Source organism: Gracilinanus agilis, chromosome 4 (genome assembly GCF_016433145.1).
Source record: "Gracilinanus agilis isolate LMUSP501 chromosome 4, AgileGrace, whole genome shotgun sequence".
Lineage (NCBI taxonomy): Eukaryota > Metazoa > Chordata > Mammalia > Didelphimorphia > Didelphidae > Gracilinanus > Gracilinanus agilis.
This window is the reverse complement of record NC_058133.1, coordinates 406855243-406880231: the sequence shown is the minus strand read 5'-3', so window position 1 is coordinate 406880231 and position 24989 is coordinate 406855243. Positions and strand designations below refer to the sequence as shown.

The 24989-nt window shown below is 36.0% G+C and overlaps 1 protein-coding gene across 1 annotated transcript in view; it reads right to left on the bottom strand.

Moving 5' to 3' along the window:
• The window catches only part of GRM1 (glutamate metabotropic receptor 1), a 418809-nt gene extending 403552 nt beyond the window's left edge, over positions 1-15257 (bottom strand). The window contains exon 1 of the mRNA XM_044675454.1: positions 14540-15257. Within this exon, the coding sequence (XP_044531389.1) occupies positions 14540-15257 (718 nt within the window). The remainder of the gene's footprint in view (positions 1-14539) is intronic.
• Positions 15258-24989: the final 9732 nt, after the last annotated feature.

The following is a 24989-nucleotide window of genomic DNA, read 5'->3' as shown; positions in this document are numbered from 1 at the left end:
AAGGAAGGAAGGAAGGAAGGAAGGAAGGAAGGAAGGAAGGAAGGAAGGAAGGAAGGAAGGAAGAAAATGAAAAATCATTTTCACACTTAAGTATGGAAAGCATAAAAAATTACTACATTGACTGAATCCAAAATGGAAAACACTCCTTTATGAAACACAATATTAGGAGCTGTCAGAGGTTAAATAATTAACTCCTTTGTAACCAGGCAGTGCTGCAAATGAGCTACTTAAAAATAAAGTATAAACACTTGAAGGAAATGATAGCCCACCAAATTAGTTGATTGGATCATTTTAAAAAGCATCTATTTTCAAATGAAGCTGTAATATTAAATTGCCACTCCAGGAAAATGCCATATTTTACTCTCCTGTTGAATTACTCTAGTATGAGACAGAAAATGAGCTTTCCCACCCCCCACCCCCCACTGTTTTAAGCAAGGTATTTCTAACCATGGAACAAAGGTAGCTCACTTCCCAAGATGATCTATCATGCTTCCACCACCAAGTCCCAGTAATTTAATGAGCGCCTTAGCAAGTAGATTGAGAGATGAGGTTTATTCTTGCTCTTCCATGACATGACTTTAATTTCCGTTCCCTGAGTAAAATCTCCCTCTTTTTTTTACTCCCTCTTTTTCTTAAGTCTCCAAGAAATGTTATGGGGGACAGAGAATATTGAGAAAGTATCTGAGCTATTTAATAATAAAAGGTCAAATTTACATTGAGTTAAATTTTACAAAGCACTTGTCTAACAACCTCTGAGAAATATCATTAGACTATGATCTCCTTGAGAGCAAGAACTGTCTTTTTTGCCTTTGTATCCATAATGGTTAGCATAGAGCCTGGCATATAGTAGGTGCTTAATAAATGCTTGTTGACTGAATATATGTACTATCATTTCTATTTTACATATATGGAAACATGCAAAATGAATGACTTACCCAAGGACACAGAGCTATTAAGTAGCATAGCTGTGTCCCAAAGTAGGTGTTCTGATTACAAGTCTATTACTTTTTCTTCATCATCTTACATAGAACTAAATTTTAGTTAATATAGGTCATACAAGGATAGTCTATAAGGGCATTATGTGATGCTTACTTTTTCACTTAGAATTAAGTAAAATCTAACAAACCCCCTGGTTACTGATAATTAAAGAATCACTGATCTAGAGCTGGAAGAAATGTCAAAGGACATCTAGTCCAACACCCTCAATTTATAGTCAAAAGATATTAAGTGAGGTCCCACAGGAAGTGAGCATTGGAGGTAGGATTTGAACCCAGTTCCTTTGACTTTAGAGCCACTCTTTCCTGTGAGGAGGTGGAAGAGAATTTGGGATTAACTATAAAATTGAAGGGTTAGATGATCTCAAAGATCAATTCTAAGTTTAGAGTGATTCTAAGTAAAAGTCACAACTGTTTTTCATCAAATACTTATGAAAATAGAAAAAGGTTCAAAGACTCAAAGAGCTAGCAAATAAGAAGTACAATATGATAAATAAAAACTGAACTTGGAGTTAGGAATACTTGGGCTCAGAACTCTCCTCCAATAGTTACTAGCTCTGATCCTCAGTTGCCTCCTCTCCAAAATGGGGGTTATAATAGCACCTACCTCACATGGTTTCCATGAAGCTCAAGTGAGATAGTGAAAGTAAAATGCTTTGCAGACTTTAAAATGCTATATGAACTCCAGAGGTGATGATGATGATGATGATGAGGATGATGAGGATGATGATGGTGGTGGTGGTGATGAAATGATGATGGTGATGGTGATGGTGATGATGATGATGATGGTGATGGTGATGATGATGAAGATGAAGTTGTCTTCCTCAGCTTTGGCAGGGTAAACAAGGAGACAAAAGTAGATGATGAGGGAAAAGGGAAGAGAATGTCTCCACACAAAAGCAATACTCAGCCCTTCTCCTCCCCACACATTCACTCATTCAATAGCTATTTGGGTATAATAGGCAAGCACAACCCTAATAATAATAATAATAGGTTCCGCAAAGGGGATGGATAAGAAAAGAATCCAACCTCACTCTATGCTTTGGAGGAATCTGAATTATAAAACTCTTGAAAGCAAATTCATAGATATCCAAAACTTGAAGAACAAGTGAGCTTTTCTCTCTTCTATATCTGCACAGAAACACTATTAACAGCATACATGTGGATAATTTTTATTCATGATACACATGTAATACTTTTTTTGTTGATGTGCATTCCAAAGGTAAAAATGTTGTATAGCTATTCTGCTATAATTCTCTGCATGGTATAATGTAATGGTTCTCAAAGTGTGGTCTGGAGAATCCCCTGAGGGTTTCTAAGACTATTTAGAGGGTCCATGAGACCAAAACTATTTTCATAGCAATACTAATAAATTTTCATTTTTAATACAATCTACATATATGCATATCTATAAAACCCATATAAACAAAATCATAGGGGGGTCCTCTATACTTTTTAATAATGGAAAGGGGTCCTGAGACCAAAAAATTTGATAAGAGCTACCATAATGGATAGAAGGCTATCCTTAGAATAAGGAAGATTTGAGAACAAATCCCACATCTATGATCATATAATCCTGGGTAAGTCATCTAAGCACTCTAGGCTTCAGTTTCCTCATCTATAAAATTAGGGATCTAGTCTCTAGCTCTAAATTTATGGCACTATGATCTTATTTTCCAACTGTACTGCAAAAGTATTTTCTACTAATGGTGCAATATCAACCTGGAAAGTCTCTAGAGGAGTGCCTCATGGATCTCTTCTTGACTTTATATCATTTAACATTTTGAGCATTGGATAAACACAAGCTATCAAATTTTCAAGTGACACAAGCCTGCCAAAGATAGCTAATATAACAGAAAAGAGTCAAGACATAAAAAATATAGATTAGAACTCTGGGTCAAAGTGAATAAGATAAAGTTTAATAAATCTTATACTTGGATTCAAAATCTACATTACAAAAAGGGGGAGCCATGGTTAGACAGCATTTTATCTGAGGAAAAAAAGATATAGGAATTTTTGTAAACAAAAAGTTCTACTAGGGTCAACAGTGTGATCTGGCAGCCAAGAAAACTAGAGCTCTCTCAAATTAAGTGCATTTTTTAAAAGAGTAGCATAGAAAACGAGGGAGGTTATAGTCATACTGTACCACAACTGCAATATCATATTAAGTTCTAGTTGCAAATTTTAAAAAAGATATTAATATGGACCATCCAAAAAAGAACAATCAAGTCAATTAAAAGCTTTGAGATTTTACCATATGAGAAAATGGGAATATTTAGCCTAGAGAAGACAAAACATAAGGGCTAATGAAAACCATATTTAAGTAGTGCTGCCTTGCAAGGGAAGAATTAGTCTTATCCATCTTGGTCCCACAGAGTATAACCAAGAAGTAGACTTGAAGTAATGGAGAGGTAGATTTAGGCTTGATATAAAGGAAAGCATCCTAAGCATTACAGGTATCCCAAAGTACTGGGACTGAGCAACTTCTGGAGGTATTGGGCTGCCATTTACTACAGGTCTTTGAACAAAGGCTGCATAACCACTTTGTACTTGCATCAACGATTGTTATTCAGCTATAGGTTGTAAAAGTGACTTTTAAGAACCCCCTTAGCTTGATTTCTATTATTCTAGGGTCTTCAAATGAGATAAGATTTGTAAAGTGCTTATCACAGCACCTGGCACATAAAAGGGGCTATATAAATACTAGCTATTCTTCTTTCTCTAAAAGTCTACTCTTCTATTGTATTGTATATATAATATGGCTATAAGTACAAGAATTCTAAGGAATACTAACATCACTGATTCTTCATCATCAGCATGAAGTACCAATATGATAACTGGCTTTTGAAAATATGAAAATTCAAGTGAATCTTTTTTAGCTAATCCAACTTACCATTCCATTAAATCAAATCCCTTTCTCTACCTAAACTAATATCCATTTCAGCAGTGGCTAATCTGCATGGGGCTTTGGTTCAAGAGGCTAATTAACATAGCCATTCCCTTTATTCTTGGAAGTTGCTGAAGAAAACAAGATGGGCAATCAGCCTTTTCTTTTCTTTTCTTTTTTTTAAATCTTCCCTTCCCTCTTAGAATCAATACTGTGTACTGGTTCCAAGGCTGAAGATCAGTAAGAGTTAGGCAATGGAGGTCAAGTGATTTGCCCAGAGTCACACAGGTAGGAAGTATCTGAGGCTATATTTGAACCCAGCACTCCCATCTCTAGACCTGGCTCTCAATCTACTGAGCCATCTAGGTGCCTGCCACAATCAGCCTTTTTCTATCAAAATGGATGGAGAAGTACTGTTCTGCTAAAGCCAAGGGCCATGGTAAGTGACTAAGTCTTCCCAGAGACAAAATCCCTGAAGCAGCATTCAGGGGAAAAATGAGACAAAAACAAAAAAGTTAGGAAAAGAAGACAGGAATTGAGACCCAAGTTTAAGGGATAGAGATAACCTAACTAATAGGTGGAACAGGATATGATCTTTGGGATCCCTAGGAAGGCTCTCTGCCCCCAAACCTCTTATCTACCCAGGTATTCCATGCCCAACATAGCATTACTAAAGATTAATTCATTGTCCTTTCTAAGAAATCTCTTTTAAAATGTTTGACCAAACTACTACTTACTGTTCTCAATTGAATATCACATACTTTCCACCTCCCTAACTTTATCTACATTCTACAATTGCATGCCCTTTCGCTTTCCCCGCTTCTCGTGGTTCACAATTGGAATCCTTTTCTATTGAGAGCCTTAAAGATCCATTTCAAATGCTGCCGCTTTTCTCATGACCAAGGACATAATTAATTCTAACATTCCCCAGAGTCACTGTTCCAAACTTTTTCTTCTCAAGCCTCCCAACCACTTGCTCCTCTTCCCCATATCCTTATCAGAGGAATGGTATGTTATGTTGAGAAAAGAGAAGTCATTTGCTGTGAGCTCCTTCTTCCCTGTATCACTATGTATCTCATGATGCTGTGATATGATCCCCCATTCTTTACTACTTGATTCCAGCCTCTGATGAACAGGTTATCGTTCTCCTCACTATTACTATCCAGTCTACTTTTATCCTTGCTTCCATCCCATTTTCTGTACTCCAGAAGATTGCTATCAAAACTACTACCCCCCTTTTCTTTAACTTTCAATTTCCCTGTCTACTGGGGTCCTCTTTAATGCCTACAAACATACACACACACACACACACACACACACACACACACACACACACACACACACATATATATCCTCTATCCTTAAAAATGCTGCACTTGACCTTACTGTTCCCTCAAGTCTTCATCTCACAGTTTCCTTTCCCTTCACAGCTAAATACCTTTTAAAAAATTCCATTTTAGCCCCATTTACTCTTCCCTCATTCACTTCTCAGTCTCTTACAATGTAATTTCTGGTTTCATCAATCAACTAAAACTTCAATATTTTTAAACATCTTCAATGTAACCAGTGACCTTTAATTGTCAAACCTAATAATGTTTTCTCAGGCCTCATTTTTTTGACCTCTCTACAAGATCTGACACTGCTGACTCATCTTCTCCTACCAGATATTCTATTCTCTCTAGATTTTCATGACACTGTGCTCTCCTGGTTCTCATCCTACCTGTCTGATAGCTCTTTTTTTCAGTCTCTTTTCTTGGAACACTATTCATGCCCAATTCTCTAACTGTGGCTGTACTCCCAAGTTTCTTCCCTTGGTCCTCTTCTTCATTTCTTTTATCTAAGTGATCTCAGTAGCTCCCTTGAGGTCAATGATTATCTCTAAGATGACTCCCAGAACTATCTTCCTAGGCCTACTGTTTCTCTTGACCTCCTATTCTACCTTTTGGCCATTTTCAAATGCATGTGCAATAAATAGACTTCTCAAATTCAGCATTTATAGAATATATCTAATTATTTCTCTCTTCCCTGAACCCTTGCCAAAAAAAGAAAAAGGAAAAGGCTCCTCTTCTCAACTACCCTATTTCTGCCAAGGATATCACCATTCCTCTAATCAATGCAATTTGAAATCTTAGTGCCAACCTTGATTCCTCACTCTCCACCCCTACACTTAATCAGTTGCCAAACTTCATTGATTTTACAATACTGCCTTTATCCCTTTCACATATGTGCTCTTCTTTCCATTCTCATTATCTTACCCAGGATCTCACTTGTAATATCTGGCCAGACCTACTGTAATGATTTCCTAATTGGTTTTCATATCCCAAGTTTCTCCTTTCAGAAATTCAGGTTCCATATACTTCACAAAGCAATATTCCTAAAGTATAGGACCTTAGAGTCTTTTGGAGTGAACAATATGGATAAATTTTTGTTTTATCCCCTTTACCCCCTTCTCACATAAAGCTCAGTTCAAGTTCCACCTCTATTCAAGACTTTTCCTTATCCTCTATCTTTCAGTGTACATCAAAATGACTAAATATACAATATTTGTATGTGTATATATATATATCTAAATGCATATTCAAACATTAATGCATACAAAAATTTATCCATATTGTTCACTCCAAAAGTCTTTAAGGTCCCTGAGGCCCAAAAATTCTCTCATAATCTCACACACACACACACACAAACACACACACAAACACACACACAAATACAATGTCCACAGGATTTGATACTGTTAACTCACCTTTTCTAATCAGATATTATATTCTCCCTTGATTTTCTTGGCCCTGTGCTCTCTCCTAGTTACCTCTCATAGCTATTTTCAGTCTCTTTTGTTGGAACATTGTTCATGTCCAGCTCTTTTATTGTGGCTGTACCCCTCAAGGTTCTCCCTTGGTCCTCTTCTTCAGAAGTGTAGTGAGGTGTTTGTGTTTCCTAGTCAAGGTTTGCAAATTTTGCCCTTGTGTTACTATCTACACTTTAGTACGATACATATGACTTGATTTCACTTTTGCAAAGGAGGGGTTGTTAGAACGCATCTACTTCTGAGCTCAGGTAAGAAAATTGAGGCACATAGCATTTGAGTAACTTGCCCAGGGTCACTCCATAGATAGTAAGTAGAAAAGTCAGGATTTGAACTGAATTCCTTTGATGCCAAATCCAGACCTCTTTCTGTTGTATCATACTACATTCCGTTAGAGACCACCTGGTCCAACAATTTTACAGATAAGTTAACGGAGGACCAGAAACTTAAGGTATTTGACAAAAGTCATACAGGTAGAAACAAAAAGGAGAACTGGGATTAATTCTTGTCTCTATGGGGAAAAGGGCACTTTCTATGGACAGTGATGAAAATTTTAAAATGTGTTGATTTGTAAAGAAAGTGTGAGTTTTATTCATTATTTGTGAGTAGTTTTCTATGCCACTCTATATTTAGAAGTTTAAGGTAAGCAGTTTTACTAGAACATACTATCAGCAATTTGTCTATTGATTTTCTTATTCTACCTGTCATGAAATACAAACTATAAAATACACTGAATAAATATAATAAACAGCCCTATATTATCCATCAGTAGGTAAAGTATTAGATTAGATAATAATTCACATTCATTTAGCACTCTGCAATTTACAAAGCACTTTGCTCTTAACAGTCATCTGTTGGGCTTGGGGCTGGTCTATTGAACTAAAACACATACAACCATATAAACAGAATGTGGGCTTCAGATTAGCAAGAGTATAAAAAAGGTTACTTTTGTCAAAACATTTAGCAAAGTGTATAACTGTGTAAGTTGTTTTAACTGACCTTAGGTAATATTATTCTACTTATTCTCTTCATCATATACGAGGAAACATAGGTTAAGAAACTTGCCTACAGTGCTATAACTAGTGAATAGAAGACCAGATACCAGAACTAGGATTTTTTTCCCACTGTTTCAACTCACACACCTCTAGGACATACTTATTAACAAAAGTACAGAATAAGGAGCCGTGGTATACTGGCTCATAATGTGTTAGAAAAATACAAATTGCTTCTTTCTTTTAATTTCTATCAATCCTGACCATTGACCTAGAGAAATTAGATATCAATTTCAAATCTACTAGTTCTGGGATGAAGAGAGAGATATTAAATTTGATGGGGGAAAGACATCTTTATTTTCACTAATTTCTAACAAATTTAGCATTTCTTTCAATGATGGACTTTAAAATAGGATTCTGGGAAGAGGTTCTTGGATTTCCCTTAACTGCCAATAAAGTCCATGACACAAAAAATGGTTAAGAACCACTAGTCTAGAAAATCCTGTGTACCAGAGTCAAGGAGTAACACATAATTGTCCAGTCTTATCTTTCTTCATGTATGATTAAAAAAATGTCTATAAAGATATTCAAATAACTTCTCAAGATGTTGGAAAATGGTATAAGGTTTCCAGGGGGTGACAAACAAACTCTAAGTGCTCCTTACCCTTTCACAAATGATAGATTTTTTTAAAAGGAGCATGTGATCATTCTCTTTAGTTGTTCCAGCCTATCATTACCAAAATAGGTTTCAAATTATTCTGACAAATTAAGGGGGTATAGAGTTATATGAGAAAGCTCTTTAAGATGTTCCTTAGTATGCAATTAAGTTGCTAACTTGGAGAGATATATGCTTAACTGATGAAGAAAAATAATTGTATCCATCCAAAAGTTGACTCAAAATACAGGTGACCTATTTTAAAGGACACCATATGCTCTGACTAGCACCATAATTGTCCTTGAAACTCAGGAGTTGGAGTTGTTCTCCCTGAGAAGGCTAGAGGTGTTGGAGCCTTTCTGCAAAGGTTCAACTCTGTACAATTTTAGGACATTGGTTACTTGCAAGGTAAGCAGATATTTGTTTGGAAAGCATGCTATGTGTGTTATTCAGGACTGTGTGACTCCAATAATATATGCTACTTGAGGTGCATTTCTAAATACCAGGTACACGTTTCAAGAAGGTTGCTCACATTCTAGGCCTAGCATGATATAAGCTAAGCTCAATTAAAACATGCTACACAATTACATAATGTTATAACCATAGCATTATAGAAACAATTTTTCTATAAGCTTTTGCTAATCTTTAACTCACCATGAAAGGGTAACAGAAGCCAGCATTTATATAGCACTTTAAGTTTTCCAAAACACTTTGCAAAAATCTCATTTGATCTTCACAACTGAGAAAAGCAGATGCTATTATTATCCCCATTTAACATGTTCCATTTGCATTATACTGATACCTTCTTGAAGAAATCCTAGTAGCCTAGGAGTTTGTGGCACTGTCAAGTCATATATATTGGAAGAGGTATCTGTTCTATGGCATCAGAACCTCTCTTACCATTTAATAAAAGGGCAAAATAAATCAAACTTGCATCCATGATAAAGAACTAACACAGAGACAAAAGGAATGGTAAGGAGACAAGATAATCAACATAGGAAACAGTAAATGTAAAGGAGTGAATTATATGGCCATTCCCAAAGCCCAAAGTCAAGAAAAGAAATTTTTAAATGAACTTAATAACTTAAAGGTAATAAATACCTACATAATGTGATAGATCACCAGGAAAACACCTGAAGCACAATCACAAGATATTTTCTAAGACTGAGAGGAAGAATGTAGTAACAGAATGTAAAACACAACTTGTCATCAAGCAAAAGTTTTGTTATTAACCATGGAGTGATCTTGAAAGCGACATATGGGGAGAAGATGCAAAGATGCCATTTTGGTAAAGGAGAGGAAAGAGTCTAAAAGGACAATGTGTTGATAAGATGGTAATGTCTTCAGAGATTTAAAAAAAGATGGAGAAAGTGATTCCATTGATTCAATTGAGTTCAAATTAACAAACATGACCATGATCATCAAGAACTTACAAAATGGTCATTACACTGGATCAAGAAGGCCATAATAACAAAAAATACAATTATAGTTGAAGAGTATTTACAGTGAATGGGATGGAGGAAAGATGTACAAAAGGCCAACCTCAAATGATGCAAGAAGCACCAACACCTTTGGAATTGAAATTAATCAAAATGTGTTTAATAAATAAAATGGTTCTGTGTAATAGCACAAGTCAATGCTTGTTAAATCAAAGAGTTAAGATAGTGTTTCCCCTTTAATGTGTGTAGGCTTAATAAAGTACATGTTTCATCTCATACATATAGTAGCATCAAAGAAAGGGTGAAAAGGGAGAATGAAAATAAAACATAATCTATACATGGAGGTCTATATCTTTTGTTGGTGTGATCGAATTTTGTTTCTCTTTGTAAGTATTTAAAGCATGCAGCAAAACTGAAGCTAAGTTTTACTGACAACAGTGCCATTGCTATAGACCACTTTTAGAAAGGATACACAAGGATGCTAATCAATGTTCAATCAACAACTCAAAATAAAACAGTGAAGAAGCAAGAGCTTAAAGTAAGGGGGAAATGATCCAATTCATAATCTAATGAAAATGCTATAGATCCAAATAAGATTTTCAGTGCAACCAGCCAAAATTATTTTTAAGTACTGTTGTCTTCAACCTTTTGAAATGAGAAATTTGCCTTTTGATGTGAAACCTGCATTTCATCATAAAGATAGAACACAGTGTCCTTGGCTGAGCTATTCACCACAGAAGTGGGCTATTTTGGTATTCTCTTCTTAACATATTGTAAAGCATCAGATTCCAGGTGAGCATCTTATTGCAGAGTAAATTGAAAGTTTACATGGTCATTTCTTTGTTGCATTGATTCCATGTCCAGCCAATCATTCAAACTGTTCTTTCAGTACTCATTCAATATCTAATCAATCAATAACACATTTTGAAATCCTACTGCGTCCATTTGAATTAGTCTGTAGAATATGTATATAATCTAAAATTATGTAACTATATAGTTGACTTTACTGACAAAATTTTCAATAATAATGATTAATGCAAATAAAAATTATTACAGTTCACCCACCAAGAACATTGTCCCAGTGAAAGGTATTTATAATATGCTTGGTTGAGATACCCTGGAGCAGTATAATGATTTTATATCAGATTTTCTGAGCTAAATTTCTGAATTAAATCAATAAAATAACAAATATTAGCATTCAAATAACATGGGAACTTTCATATCAGTTTAGAAAGTTGAATTTCTAGATACTTATTGTTGATTCATCCAGTACTCATTCAGGTTCAATGGAAAAAGCCAATACTAATATTATATATACATTTTATTTGATGCTTGCATATTTAAAAAATGATTTCCTCATGACAATCCTTTAAGGTAGGTAGTGTAGATATTATTATGTCCATTTTATAGATAATGAATCTGAGGCTCAGAGAAGAAAATTTTCCATGGTGAGACAGATAATAAGCATCAGAACCAAAACTGAAACCTTAATCTCCGCCAAGGCCATTGTTAGAGCTTCTCCACTTAATGCCTCTTGTTTTATCTTTATTACCTCAGCAAAAAAATTGCAAAATAAAAATACTTTGAAAGATTTAAAGAAATCTGACCAGTGCAATGAATGAACAGCTATGGTTTTAGAGAACTGATGATGGACATAAGCTTTCAACCTCTTGACAGAGAGAGAGGGAGGGGGAGGGGGAATTGAAGATACAGACAGACATTTTTAGACATAGATATTGTGAGAATTTGTTTTGTTACAAGTGTTTTCTTTTTCTTTTTTAAATTGGCAGGTGGTGAGAAGATAAAATAAGTATTTGTTAGTTGAAAAATAAAATGAAAATTGAAATTTATGTCAAAAACACCTCCTCAAAAAAAGTTGTTTAACAGAAATGTTAAAATTCAAAATGCTTTTCTTTCAAATTCTTGTCATATTATTTATTTTAAATCAATTCTATTAGTTGCAAGCTCTTATTAAGTTTATCTATTCAGAAATAAGTGAAGTGTTGTGGAGAAAGCCATATTTATGTTGATAGTTCTCTACCATGGTAAGATCAGAGGCTGGTAGTATAATTAAAATATAAGAAAATCAAAATTGACAGCAAAAAGATAATTTTAAAATTAATATAAAATATAAGTTCCAATACAAGGTAATTCAAAGTTTATAGTGACATGTAATTAGTAAAAAATATACTGAAAAAGGTATTCAGAAAATCCACAGAGATTTAAAAAATCAACAAGTTGGTTTTAAGATGCATAGATGAGGAGGTTGAGATTGATTTCTCTAATCAATTACTAAATATTACATTTGTTTGATATAGGCTATATTCTGTAGATTTATAAAAATAGAGAATATTAAAGAAGAACTTATAGAAGAAGAATTTGAGGAAATAAATGCCTGGGGGAAAAGAAGAGGTCATTGATGCAATCCAAAAATTCCATACTTGAACCAACTCATATCTTCACAAATTCAAAAGACATTCCCAGTTGCTTTCCTTGAGTGACACAGATAAAACTAACGTGTGCTTTTCATTGCTTTCTAGCAGCACAGTATAGAGATGCCATAGTCAGTCTAGAAAAGTATTTAGTTGGAATCAATGCCTGAGGAAACTATATTTCTTTCTAATCTCCTGTAGATCCCTGAATAACAGGATAGATGTTCCCAAAAAGACTCAGCTTGCAACTGGGGGATAGGAAGAGGAAAATGTTCCCCTCATCCTTGCAAATAAAAGAAAATAAAGGCAATTTCAGTTCCTGGGCTGGACGGACCAAGCAGCAGAAGAAACAACTTACTTTAAGAAGAAACAGGAAAATATATATAATTAGGCATGGCAGTTTGGTATAAACTCTTCAAAATGAAACAAAAGTCACATCAACTAGGATGTGGAGTTATTAACATCTCACAGTCTCAAATGGCTAATGCTGTTATTTTTAGACATGATCCCTGGCATTACAAATCAGCAAGCAGAAAGACAACAAACAAACCCAAACTCAAATAACAATGGGAATTTAATATGATCCCTTTCTCAACAAAATGAACAAACCTAGTTCCAAGCCATTTTTCTAAACATATAACTCTGGTTATCACATAATATCCAACTCTATAGTCTCTTCCATGAAAACAAATGGAAATTATTCTATTAATGTTATGGAGAAAACATTGTTAACCCACAACAATAAAGCTTAATTTACCGTATAAGAAAGCACAGAATTCCAAATATCAATGACCCATAAAAAGTCTCTTTAATATTGAAATGATGAGAACTAATCCCATTCACCCTAGATTTTTCCTTTGTGGAAGTTTTTATCTTTTTCAACTGTAGCACATATATTTGTGATGTGTGCTTTGGAACTTTAATTAAGTACAAAAGGAAACTATGTTAAACATTAATCAAGAGTCTAAAAGACACTGTGTTTGAGATGAGGTTTAGATATAGGCATCTTAGCTGAACATGAAATGTGGAGTTAAATTTTTGAAAAATCAAGTTTCACAAAAATGAGTCAGTTGGTAAAAGATCACAGTAATGCAACCCAAAGTATCTTCTATTAATAAGGTAAGGATTAATAAAAATTGATAAGATAGATCATCATATACACACATATAAAGTGAGGAAGAGATTATCTGTATATTTGTGGTAAAAGCAGTGGTGCCATTAGAAAGAGGGTTATCCATTTTTATTGAATATTACTGCTTCATTTAGTTGATTGCTTCAATCAATATATTTAAAAGCTATTTAATATTTCTTGGAATTGCATTGATAATTACATAAAAACCAATGGGCCTATATGACTACTTAAAGATATAAAGTCATAATCATTTATTTTTTACTAGTGTATGATTTTAAAGATCAAATACCTGCAATCTACCAAAGATCCATTTCCATAATCTGTATATGCATTTTGCTGTCCCAAATGTGGTTAATCTAGCATTTGTGGACCCTAGCTTCTTAATTTATAAAAAGGGGGGTTGGAATAGATGATCTTTAAGAACTCTTCCACATATGACCTTCAATAGTTCTCTGTGTATAGGCAGAGATATGTGGAGTAAGACAAACCTGGCAAAATAAATTATTTTGCTAATTCAAGCGTACATATGTTTGTGAGGAAAAGAGGTGTTACCATCTAGTTAATAATATCTCCCTTTAAAATTTTTTAATGACACCATTATATTTACATCAGCAAAATAGTTTTCATTTTATGTAGTCTTCTAAGAAGATAATTTGAATGCTATAAGAATTAATAGAATAGGTGTCTGACAGTTGAGAGAGGAAACTGTCTTATCCTACATACATAAATAAGTTTTAGGCATGGGAATTGCAGTGATGGGGGCAGGGAAATAACTTCACTTGTTCAAAGCAGATGATGCTTTCAAGGTTAGTTTATGGGTCAATATTTTCTTTTTGGAAAACACATCCTTTGGATTTTTTATGTTTAGCTAAGTACCTGAAAGTGAAATAGTGTCTTGCAAACCATCCCTACAACTACAGAAAGGGTAAGGATTTGTTACATAACTCTACACACCACAGGAATAATTTAATTTAATTGTTTTTTAATAATTTATGCCCCTCAGTAAAGTGATATTTAGTTAATGAAAGGGGGGAAGATAGTGTGTGCTCCCTGCCTGCCTTCTTAAGTGAATATGCATTAGAAAAGGAGAGGTATTATCCAAGAGAACTGTTAAGAAAGGGACTGGATACCAATTTCTGGACAACATTACATCAGTGCCCTTGCATTCCCAGTACATTTCTTTTCCAAATGCAATCCCTACCTTCTGTGTGGACAGCGGAGACATAGGTCCAATTGTAACGTTTGACTATGTCAAGCATAGCTCTGGCTTGCAACGTGTCTGAAGGGACTACCCTCAAGAAATATTTGTACAAAGTTTTGTCACTCAGGTCAATGCTTGTGGCTGAATAAGCAATCTGGGGGATATCAAAGAGCTGAAGTAAGTTCTGGACTTGGATGGCCACTGAGCTGGAACCAGGACCAATCACACCTGCAATGGGCTTTTTAGTCCGGCCAGGGTGATGAGACTGGTTTTCTGGCAGGCATCGGTTGATCCCATCCTTTTCATCACGAATAGAAATCAGAGAATCTCTAATGAACTCAATACTCTGCTCCAGTGCAACAGATGAATGCCAACAGGAATCCCTAATCTCACTGCCCAGAGTAATGTTGGGCAGTAGAATGGGATCAGAGTTAATTTTATCCAATGTATGAAACATGGCCTCCACTCTCTGGATGCCATACTGCTCCCTTATCTCTCCACATTTCCTCTCAGGGACCTTTTCAGCTGGCGGCTGATGGTGGACAGAAAAGAGAGCTCCAATAATGACATCCCCATCCATTCTAGCCACTGATCGCTGAGAGGAACCCCCAACCAACAACACATTCCTGCCAGGGCTCCTGGGTAGAAAAGTCATCTCCAAAAAGACAGCTGGGAAAAACACCAGCAACATCCCAACCATCTTATTGCATGATGCCATACACATCCAGGTGACCAATTTGATAGACTCTTCTTTCCTGAACATTGTTGGGAGCACAGAGATGTTGCTCCTTTCCCTCTCTTTCTCCACTTGGTTACCTCTCCCCTAAGAACACACAGTCCACAGGCTACAGCAGTGGCCACAGTTCTGTCCCACCTCCTCTTCCTCTTTTTCTTCCTCGTCCTCCACAACCACCACCTCCACTCACGGGAGGCGTTTTCAGGCAAATGTGAGTCTTTCTTCTCCAGAGGTAGCTCAAAGTAAATACATCAATGGCACAGCTGGAGTCATCGTGGCCAGGAATTGTACCTTACTGGGGACTGGGGGAGGGGGAGTAGTATGAATAGAAACAAAAACAAAAAAAACACTATGATTAGAAAAAATTAAGAGTGAATATTAATCATTCCCCAGTCTTTTCTTTCTGATAAATGTCAGTTTCAACCTGAGGGAAATCTTCAGGCCACCACTAGGACAACTAGAGAAATGCTCTACTTAATCCTCTCTAGTGCTTTGTACAATTTTGTCTGGTTTATAGACATAGCTATATAGTCACAAGGTTGATGACCTTCATCCTCTCACATTGTGTTTTCCTTCTGGACAAAACAAAAATAACCAAAGTTTTCACACTGTTGTCTTTGTTTTTGCTTTTTCCAGCCAGGTGATCTAATTCAGAAGAAGTTTCTACTAGTTGCTGTGTTCCTTCCCTATTCTCACTAAGATTTCAAGAGAACCAACTTTTCCAGAAAAGAAAATTTGGAAACTCTTATAAGTTAATTGAAGCAGTCTCTTAAGGTCAAAGGGAGAAAAAGGATGTATTACTTAAATAAACTTTTTGAACTGAGAAGGAAGAAAGGATGAAAGGCTAAGTCTAAGTGCGAAATTTAAGCTTGGGGAAAATCCTTATTAGTTACTAAGGCAACGCCTAAGAAAGTCATCATGTTTGGGGGTTTTCTTTTCCTGGGTAGTCAACCTTTCACTAAATTTTTAGGGAAGAAGTGAAGATGATTTGGTTAATTAGAAGAGATTAAATAGTTTAGCGCAGTTAAAAGAAGAGATAGAGAAAATCCTGCACATAGCTTAGCCAAGACTGTTTTGCTCAGCAGAGTTTTAAATAAAGGGAAGAAAGCAATTATTTCCTGTTGCATTCTTTGGTAGGAGAGCACCGACCCCGCTGCTTTCAGGACCCTGGACAGCGCACTGAGCAGTTATAACCTTTTCACTGCAATCACTGGGATTTAGTGAATGAATTAACCCTATCCCCTTCCAATCTCCTTCAACTTCCTCCCCTGTGTTCTTCAATCCCATTACCACCACCAAAAAGCAGCTGCAGCACGGAAACATACACACACGTACACCCGCACTCTTTCCTCCATCACCTTTCCTCTCTCTTCCTAGTTTAACTGGGGCTTCTCTAGCTCCTTTTGAAACAATTTGGGGAGAGGTGGGAGAGGGTATTGATTTGAGGGTAGAGTCTCAGACTCTCAGTAGCAAACGGAGCTGAAGTTGGCTCCCATTGCCATCGTTAGCTGAGTCTCTTTCTCCTCAAGGAGAAAGTAGAAAACAAAGAGGGTTGTGGTAGTGGGGAGATTAAAGAAAGACGAGGGTGCAAGAGAAAGCAAGAAGACGATTCCAAGGAATCAGTGGAACTCAATGCTTCCTCTAATTGTAAGACCAAAACAAATAAACATGCATCTAGTACTAAGCCGAAAATCAGATAGATTAGAAAGGTGCCTGCCATATGAAACCAGCTTTTATCTACTGTATCATAGATCAACCTTGGCATAATTGGAGGATTTAAAGTTGAACCTTACCTGAATCTAGGAGACAGTGCTGTTCTTCCTTAGTCAAAGCAGACAGTGGCACCTCTCCCGTTTCACAGAAGCTTTAGCACGAATCCAGTGAAACGATAAGGATAGACTATGGGCTGTACACTAGTGCCCTCTTTCTTCAACACAATTTTACCGCAAGAAAAAAAAAGGGGGGGAAAACAGGTCACCCAAGCTCATCCATTATCTCATGCATAAAAATCAGTCATTTGTGGAAGGGGGATGGTGGATAAGATTGAGAAGAAAAGAGAATTCTTATTCCTCTTATTATTCTATGTTTCTTAATGAAATAGTGAAATATAAATAATGATGTGGAGTTGATAGGGAAAGGAATCACTTATGCTGCTTTTCGTGGATGTTCTCTGTATATCTTTCAGCTACTCAAATAGACAATCCTCCCTCAATAAGAAAAAATCTGACTAAGGCATAAAGACTAAATAAATATCGAGGCATCCAGAAGTTATTTTCTATCCCTTTTGGAATAAAATTCAGAGATCAGGAAGAAAACTGGATGGGAAGGAGGGGGACAGGTGATTGTGGTGTGGGTGTGTGTATATGACTCTGTGTGCATTTGTGTGTGTGTGTGTGTCAAAGACAGAGAGAGCAAGACAGACAGAGAGAGAGAGAGAGAGAGAGAGAGAGAGAGAGAGAGAGAGAGAGAATAAGGTAAGCCAAATGAAGACAGAAACAAATCTAGACTATATTTTTCAGGTCAAGATGTAACTAAATTGAGCATGAGAAAGCCAGGTCACATGAAAACAGTGGAGTGAAAAACACTTAGACAAATACCTCTCAGGCTGGCATCACCCCAACAGGTCTCTGGGTGTTACAGCTCATTGTGTGAAAGTTGAAGTTAGATCACCATCCCTATGGAAACTCTGTTGGATGAACAGGATTTATCCAACTTTTAAAAGGACATGGACAACTGTTGTTCTGTTCTTCACTCTCATTCTATGTGCACATGAATAAGACTGTGAGGACATTGCATAGCCCACTGGCTCACAACAATAACAAAATACAAAAGAGCCATAATGGGGAAGGACATAACCAAGGTCAGGTTTCAGTTCCCTCTATAATAATTTATAAAAGGAAGCCAGGAACAGCAATCAAAAGTGAGGTCTTAAAATATCTAGTATTCTCCAAATGATAGATTATTTTAGAATTTGTTGCTTTTGATGATGTTGTTTTTGTTTTGTTTTTCAGAAAATACCTGCAGCTAAGAGGAATTTGTTTGGTTTCAAAAGGAGGAATCATTGTAGAGATAATTTTCTGTCCCTCTAAGAAGGTAATATTGGTCATCTGCTGCCTAGTCCAGGGTGACTAAACAGATTGTACCCTTCTAGCTGAGGAAAACTTTTCCCTTAGCACCATAACATAATACTACAATGGAACAAATATTTAGACATCAATACATTTCCTCCAATGTAAATTTTATTTGCCTATCTCATTCTGGAAAATGTTACCCTAGTAAGGTGAACTCTCGAATGAGATTTGACCAGGAACACTTCAATGATGCAGTTGTCTGTGTGTTTATAATACATTAACAATCATTTTCTGAATAGAGAAAATTACAGCCTCTGAAGTTCAAACTGTGCTTCCATATGTGTGTTCTGCAAAGCTGAACATTTAAAAAATAAAATATTAATGTGTTTTAGAAATGTCTCCTTTACTACTGAAGGAGTAATTAAATACTCAGACGTATTTGTGCTCCAATTCATTTGACAGTAAATGAATAAGTATTTGGATTCTAAAGAAAAATGCTTTTAAAGAAGATGAATTTAAGAATTATAGAATATCAGGTATTTCTATGTTCACAAATTATATTTTGAATTGAAAAAGAAAAGATGTTAACTATATATGGGAATAAGTAGTGCATTCTTCTTGATAATCTTTTAAGGAAAAAAGAAAATTATTTTAGAAGATGAAGTGAAGGAAGGAAGGAAGTAAAAACTGATGAATAAAAACTATCCTTAAATTTTCTTTTTAAAGGAGATTAAGACATTTTCTTTTTCTTTAAACTATCTTTAATACATCAAGAGCTCTATGATTTTATTGATATGGATAGTGCCCTTGTGGCTAACCTTTTAGTGATGTGTCTTCCTATTTATATAAATTTATCTAATACCAATCCATTGCTCAGCACTCCTGAAAGCATTTTCAACTTGGTAAAGCCTACCAGAGTTTTTTTATTCCATCAACATAGACCTTCTAAATCCAGGGACCACCTCCATATCATGATGAAGCACCAAGATGTAACTTAACTGGAAAGTTCAATATAATTCAAATCATCAGATGGGTTAACTAGTATATTAATTCAATTATCTGGCGTAAGAACAAGGTATAGAAAATGGTATAGAGAGTTACTATTAAAATGATCAAGGAAACAAAAAAGTGTCTCTATGAGAATTGATTTTAAATCATCTGAGGTCTATTATTCAATACCTGTATACCTTTGAATGACTCACTCAAACCACTCCTCTTGATCTCAGCTTCCTCATCTATAAATGGGTGGAGAGGTGAACTAGATGATCTCTAAGGCTTTTTCTAGATTTAAATCCTATCCTGCATAACAGACTAATGCAAAGGCTAAAAATTGATGTGAAGTGTTTAAAATCGTGAATGATATAATAGAATTAGCATTTATTCCAAATCCAAGAATACTAGCACTATGGAGAAAGACAAAGATAGAGATAGGGAATGATAAGGATAGACAGAGAGATAGACAAAGAGGGGGAAAAGGAAGGCAGAAAGACAGAGAATTTATTAAATGTGTATTAACTGTGTTCAAGAGTCTGAGCTTAGCACTGGGCATACAAATAAAAGTATGTTATATTCCAGTTGACAAAGTCAAAACATAAAAGGATATATATGGGGCTGGAGGTTGATGGCATATACATAACAGGATAACTAAAGAAGTACAGAGGGGGTGCCATGGAGGCATGAGAGTTTAAGATAAGATTAAATGTAGACTATGACAGCTCATGGAGGTTCCTGGGTCAGTCTAATTTCTTGTAGGGAAAGACGGAGGTAATAGTCTAAGAAGAAGCAACAAGACTAGAAATGTCTGGGGAGTCCTGAGATCTTAAGAGTTCAAAAAACATAGTTTTAGAGTGTAATATTAAAAATGAATTTTATGCAATACACAGTAACTTCATAAACATCCATGAGGTGATAAGGTTAAAAATAGAAATAGTTTCAAGGAAGATTTAATTAAATTTGTTCATGGTAAATCTATAATGGGCAGCTATGAAGTTAGAGATGTGCAGTATAAATCCCTAACATTTTTAGATCAGTGTTATGGAGGGCAATGATTATACCTGCCACCAAGTTTCCTATATAACCACTGAGAAGAAAAATCTTAGATGCCATAAAGAGTTGGTATGATATTGTGACATTTCTTGGTTTTCTTCTTTTTGATTTCTAAATTAATTTGGTCACTTCAGAATCATTCATTCAGCATCAAACTGAGCATAAGACTCTGCTCTAAGAATTGGGAATACAGAGACCAAAAAAAAAAAGGAATAGTCCTTGTCTTCATAAAATTTATGTCCTATGGAAGGGAAACGTATATAAACAAATAAGTCTATACAAAATATATATCAAACAAATGCAAAGTAAAATTTCTGGGCAATGACACTAACAACCTAGTAGAATAGGAAAGGCCTTGTTTAAGGAGGTTTCGATTTATTTTTTCTCATGGTCAGATGTGAGAAGGAAGTGTATTCTAGGCATAAGAAACAATCTATAAAAGGGCATTGAGATTGGAAATGGAATCTCATGGGAATATAGCAGTTGGGCCATTTATCTAGAACATAGAAAGTCAAATGGAATTGTTCAAATGGTAATAAAGACTTTTTAGCTTTAATTATTGCTTGACTATTTCTTTGATCAAATTACTCGTCTAATTATTGAAACTTGAATTTTTTGGTGTGGTAACAAATGCAGGGAAAAGGAAGCCCTCTTCTATTTTAAACTAAGAAATCATTATACATGTTGGTCAATCTTTTATTAATATATAAATGGTAGTTTGAAGCCCCGCAAAAAATGAGGAAGGAAGCTGGGATCTAAAAGAAGAAACATTTAACTTGTGATAAAGTTTCATTAGTCTAATTGAGCCACATCTCTATAGGGAATGTAGAATCAGATAGGACCAGATTGACTCAGAAATATTTAACTTTTGGCCACATAATATTTGATATGACCATACTGACATTCCAAATCTCTCTCATAGGAGATCTTCAAGCCAAAATGGATTACCACTTCTGTATGTGTTGTAGTAGGGGTCTGTCATCTGGTTAAAACTATATTGATTAGTGTTTACAGGATGGTACTATAACAGTTATTTCCTGCTTCTCTATTTTTGATTTCCACTTCCCTTTTTATTCCTCCATTATCATTAGGTAATACAGAAAGTAGTTTCATTTTACCGATGTTATAGAAATCATAACAGACTCCTAATGGTTTCATAGTCTCTTTTTCCTAAGTGATATATAAAGTTAATTCCTGAGTGTCTCTGGTCCTACTACTGTGGGTATGGAGGCTACACATTGAGACTATCCTATCTAGCCACTATTTTTCTCCATTTATTATGAGTAGCAATAAAATGTGTTGAAGCTATCTCTGTGGAATGATGTTTTTGTTTGCTTGTGTTTTTATTCTACTCCCTTGTAATACAGAATCATTTTGGGGCTTCCGGGTTAAGATGGTGGCAGAGTAAAAAGCAGCTGCTTGACCTCTCCTAACCCATGCATAGAGGACTACTCAAGAAGACATAAAAACAAATCCAGATGAACACAGGGACCCCACAACAGGGCACAGCATTGGAGGTACGTGGAATTGGGGCATTTCCATGCTATAAAGGGGTGAAACAGCTCTCACTAAAAAGTGAGCTGAGCAACCCCCTCCACCCCACACTACCTACAGTGCCAAAGCCAAAGCAAAAGAGTTAGAGCAAGTTTGGGGCACCCATTAAGTGATGAGCAGCTCCAGGACCTGCTCCTGAGAGCAGCAAGGTTTAAGACCCCAAGAGGCTAAAGAACGTGTGGACTTTGAACACAGATCCTGAGCACAGGCACAGACTCAGATCCTGAGTGCAGGCACAGATATTGAGTGGGGACTCAGCACAGAGGGATACACGACTGTGGAAGCAGTGCCCTGAGAATGTTAAAGGAGCTTCAGGCAGAAGAACAAGCAAGGGGACTACGAGGAGGCTTGACCCTGAGAACTACTAGACCTGAGACCTCAGGAGCCTAAAAGGCGTAGACAGATCCTGGGTGTGAGGATAAGGCTGAGAGGGAACTCAGCTCACAATGGCAAGCCAGACTCAGGAACCCCAGAAGAGAAAGATAAAGAAGAAACCTTTAACACTTTTACACAGAAAAAATCCAGACAACAGAGTAAACAGCAGAGGAGACCAAACAAGTAACCATATCCAAACCTTCCAAAAAAATGAAAAGGTTGAGTTAAAGCAATTGTATAAAACATCAAGCCATTCCCCAATTGATAAATGGGCAAGAGACATGAATAGGCAATATTCAGGTAAAGAAATCAAAAGTATCAATAAGCACACGAGAAAGTGTTCCAAATCTCTAATAATTAGAGAAATGCAAATCAAAACAACTCTGAGGTATCACCTCACACCTAGCAGATTGGCTAAAATGAAAGAAGGGGAGAGTAATGAATGTTGGAGGGGATGTGGCAAAATCAGGACATTAATGCATTGCTGGTGGAGCTGTGAACTGATCCAGCCATTCTGGCTGGAAATTTGGAATCATGCTCAAAGGGCTATAAAAGAATGCCTGCCCTTCGATCCAGCCATACCATTGCTGGGTTTGTACCCCAAAGAGATCATAGATAAACAGACTTGTATGAAAATATTCATAGCTGCGCTTTTTGTGGTGGCAACAAATTGGAAAAGGAGGGTATGTCCTTCAATTGGGGAATGGCTGAACAAACTGTGGTATATGCGGGTGATGGAATACTATTGTGCTAAAAGGAATAATAAACTGGAGAAGTTCCAGGCGAACTGGAGAGACCTCCGGGAACTGCTGCAGAGCGAAAGGAGCAGAGCCAGAAGAACTCTATACACAGAGACTGATATACTGTGGTAAAATTGAATGTAATGGAACTCTGTACCAGCAGCAATACAATGACCCAGGACAATTCTGAGGGATTTATGGTAAAGAAAGCTACCCACATTCAGAGGAAGGACTGCAGGAGAGGAAACATATAAGAAAAACAACTGCTTGAATGCATTGGTTGGGGTGGACATGATTGAGGGTGTGGACTCGAAACTACCACACCAATGCAACTACCAACAATTTGGAAATTGGTCTTGATCAAGGACACATGACAAAACTAGTGGAAATGCGCATCAGCCATGGGTAGAGGGGGTGCGGGGGGGGGGGTTGAAGGGGAAAGGTGGAGCATGAATCATGTAACCATGTTAAAAATGAATATTAATAAATGTTAAAAAAAAATGAAAAGGGGTCACAAGGTCTTGAAGAGTTCAAATATGAGATTATGAGAAAGAAGGAAGGGATCTGGCAAGAAAATAACAGTTTAAAAGGCAGAATTTCGCAACTGGAAAGTGAGGCAAGTAAATTGAAGACTAGAAATGACCAGATTGAAAAGGAAAATCAGTCTCTAAAGGCTAGAATTGGGCAAGTTGAAAAAGATGCCCCCAAATCAAAACAATTGATAAGCAAATTGGAGAGGAAAATCAAACAGCAGTAAAACAGGATAAACCAAATTGAAAAGGAAAATCAAAAGCTTATAGCAGAAAACCAGTCTCTAAAGAGAAGAATTGGGCAAGTAATAGCCAATGATCTCTCAAGACAGCAAGAACAAATAAAACAAAGTCAAAAGACTGATAAAATTAAAAGAAACATGAAATATCTCAATGGGAAATTGACAGATCAAGAAAACAGGCCTAGAAGAGATAATTTGAGAATCATTGGTCTTCCTGAAAAAGCAGAAATTAATAGAAATTTGGACTCCATAATAAAAGAAATTATTCAGCAAAACTGCCCTGAAGTTCTACAACAAGAGAGCAATATAGACGTTGAAGGGATCTATAGATCACCCTCTACACTAGACCCTGAAAAGACAACCCCCAGGAATATAATAGCCAAATTCAAGGGCTTCCAAGTAAAAGAAAAAAATTTTACAAGAAGCCAGAGACAATTCAGATATCAAGGAGCACCAATGAGGATCACACAGGATCTGGTAGCCTCCACACTAAAAGACTGAAAGGCTTAGAATATGATATTCAGAAAGGGAAGAGAACTAGGTCTACAACAAAGAGTACAACAAAGGAGTACAACCTACTCATCCAAACGGACTATATACTTCCAGGGGAAAGTTTGGACATTCAACAAGATAGATTTCCAAATATTTGCACAGAAAGGATGAGGACTAAATGGAAAGTTCATTATCCAAACACAAAAAATCAAGAGAAAAATGAAAAGGTAAATAAGAAAAAGAGGGGAAAGTAAGAAAACTCATATATTTTTTAAATTTGCCTCTTTAAGGGCTTCAATAAGATCTAATTATTTGTATTCCTATTTGGAGAAATATTATGTATAATTCTCTGTAGTGAACTCTATTCACTATTATAGTATTCACTATTATAGTAATTAGAAGAATTATTCATAGGGAAAGGTTGGAATACTAAATGGTCTAAAATGATATGGGGGTGGGAAAGAGGGCGTTGAATAGTAGAGGACACCAAGAGAAACTTGAAGGAATAAGAAAAATAAGATATTCAATTACACACAAAGAGGGCATGGGAAGGGGAAGGGATAAATACTATTATAAGAAGGAGATGAAGAGAGCATTAAGAGGTAATATTTAAACTTTACTCTCAGTGTAATTAACCCTGAGAGGGAAGAGTAGTTATATCCAT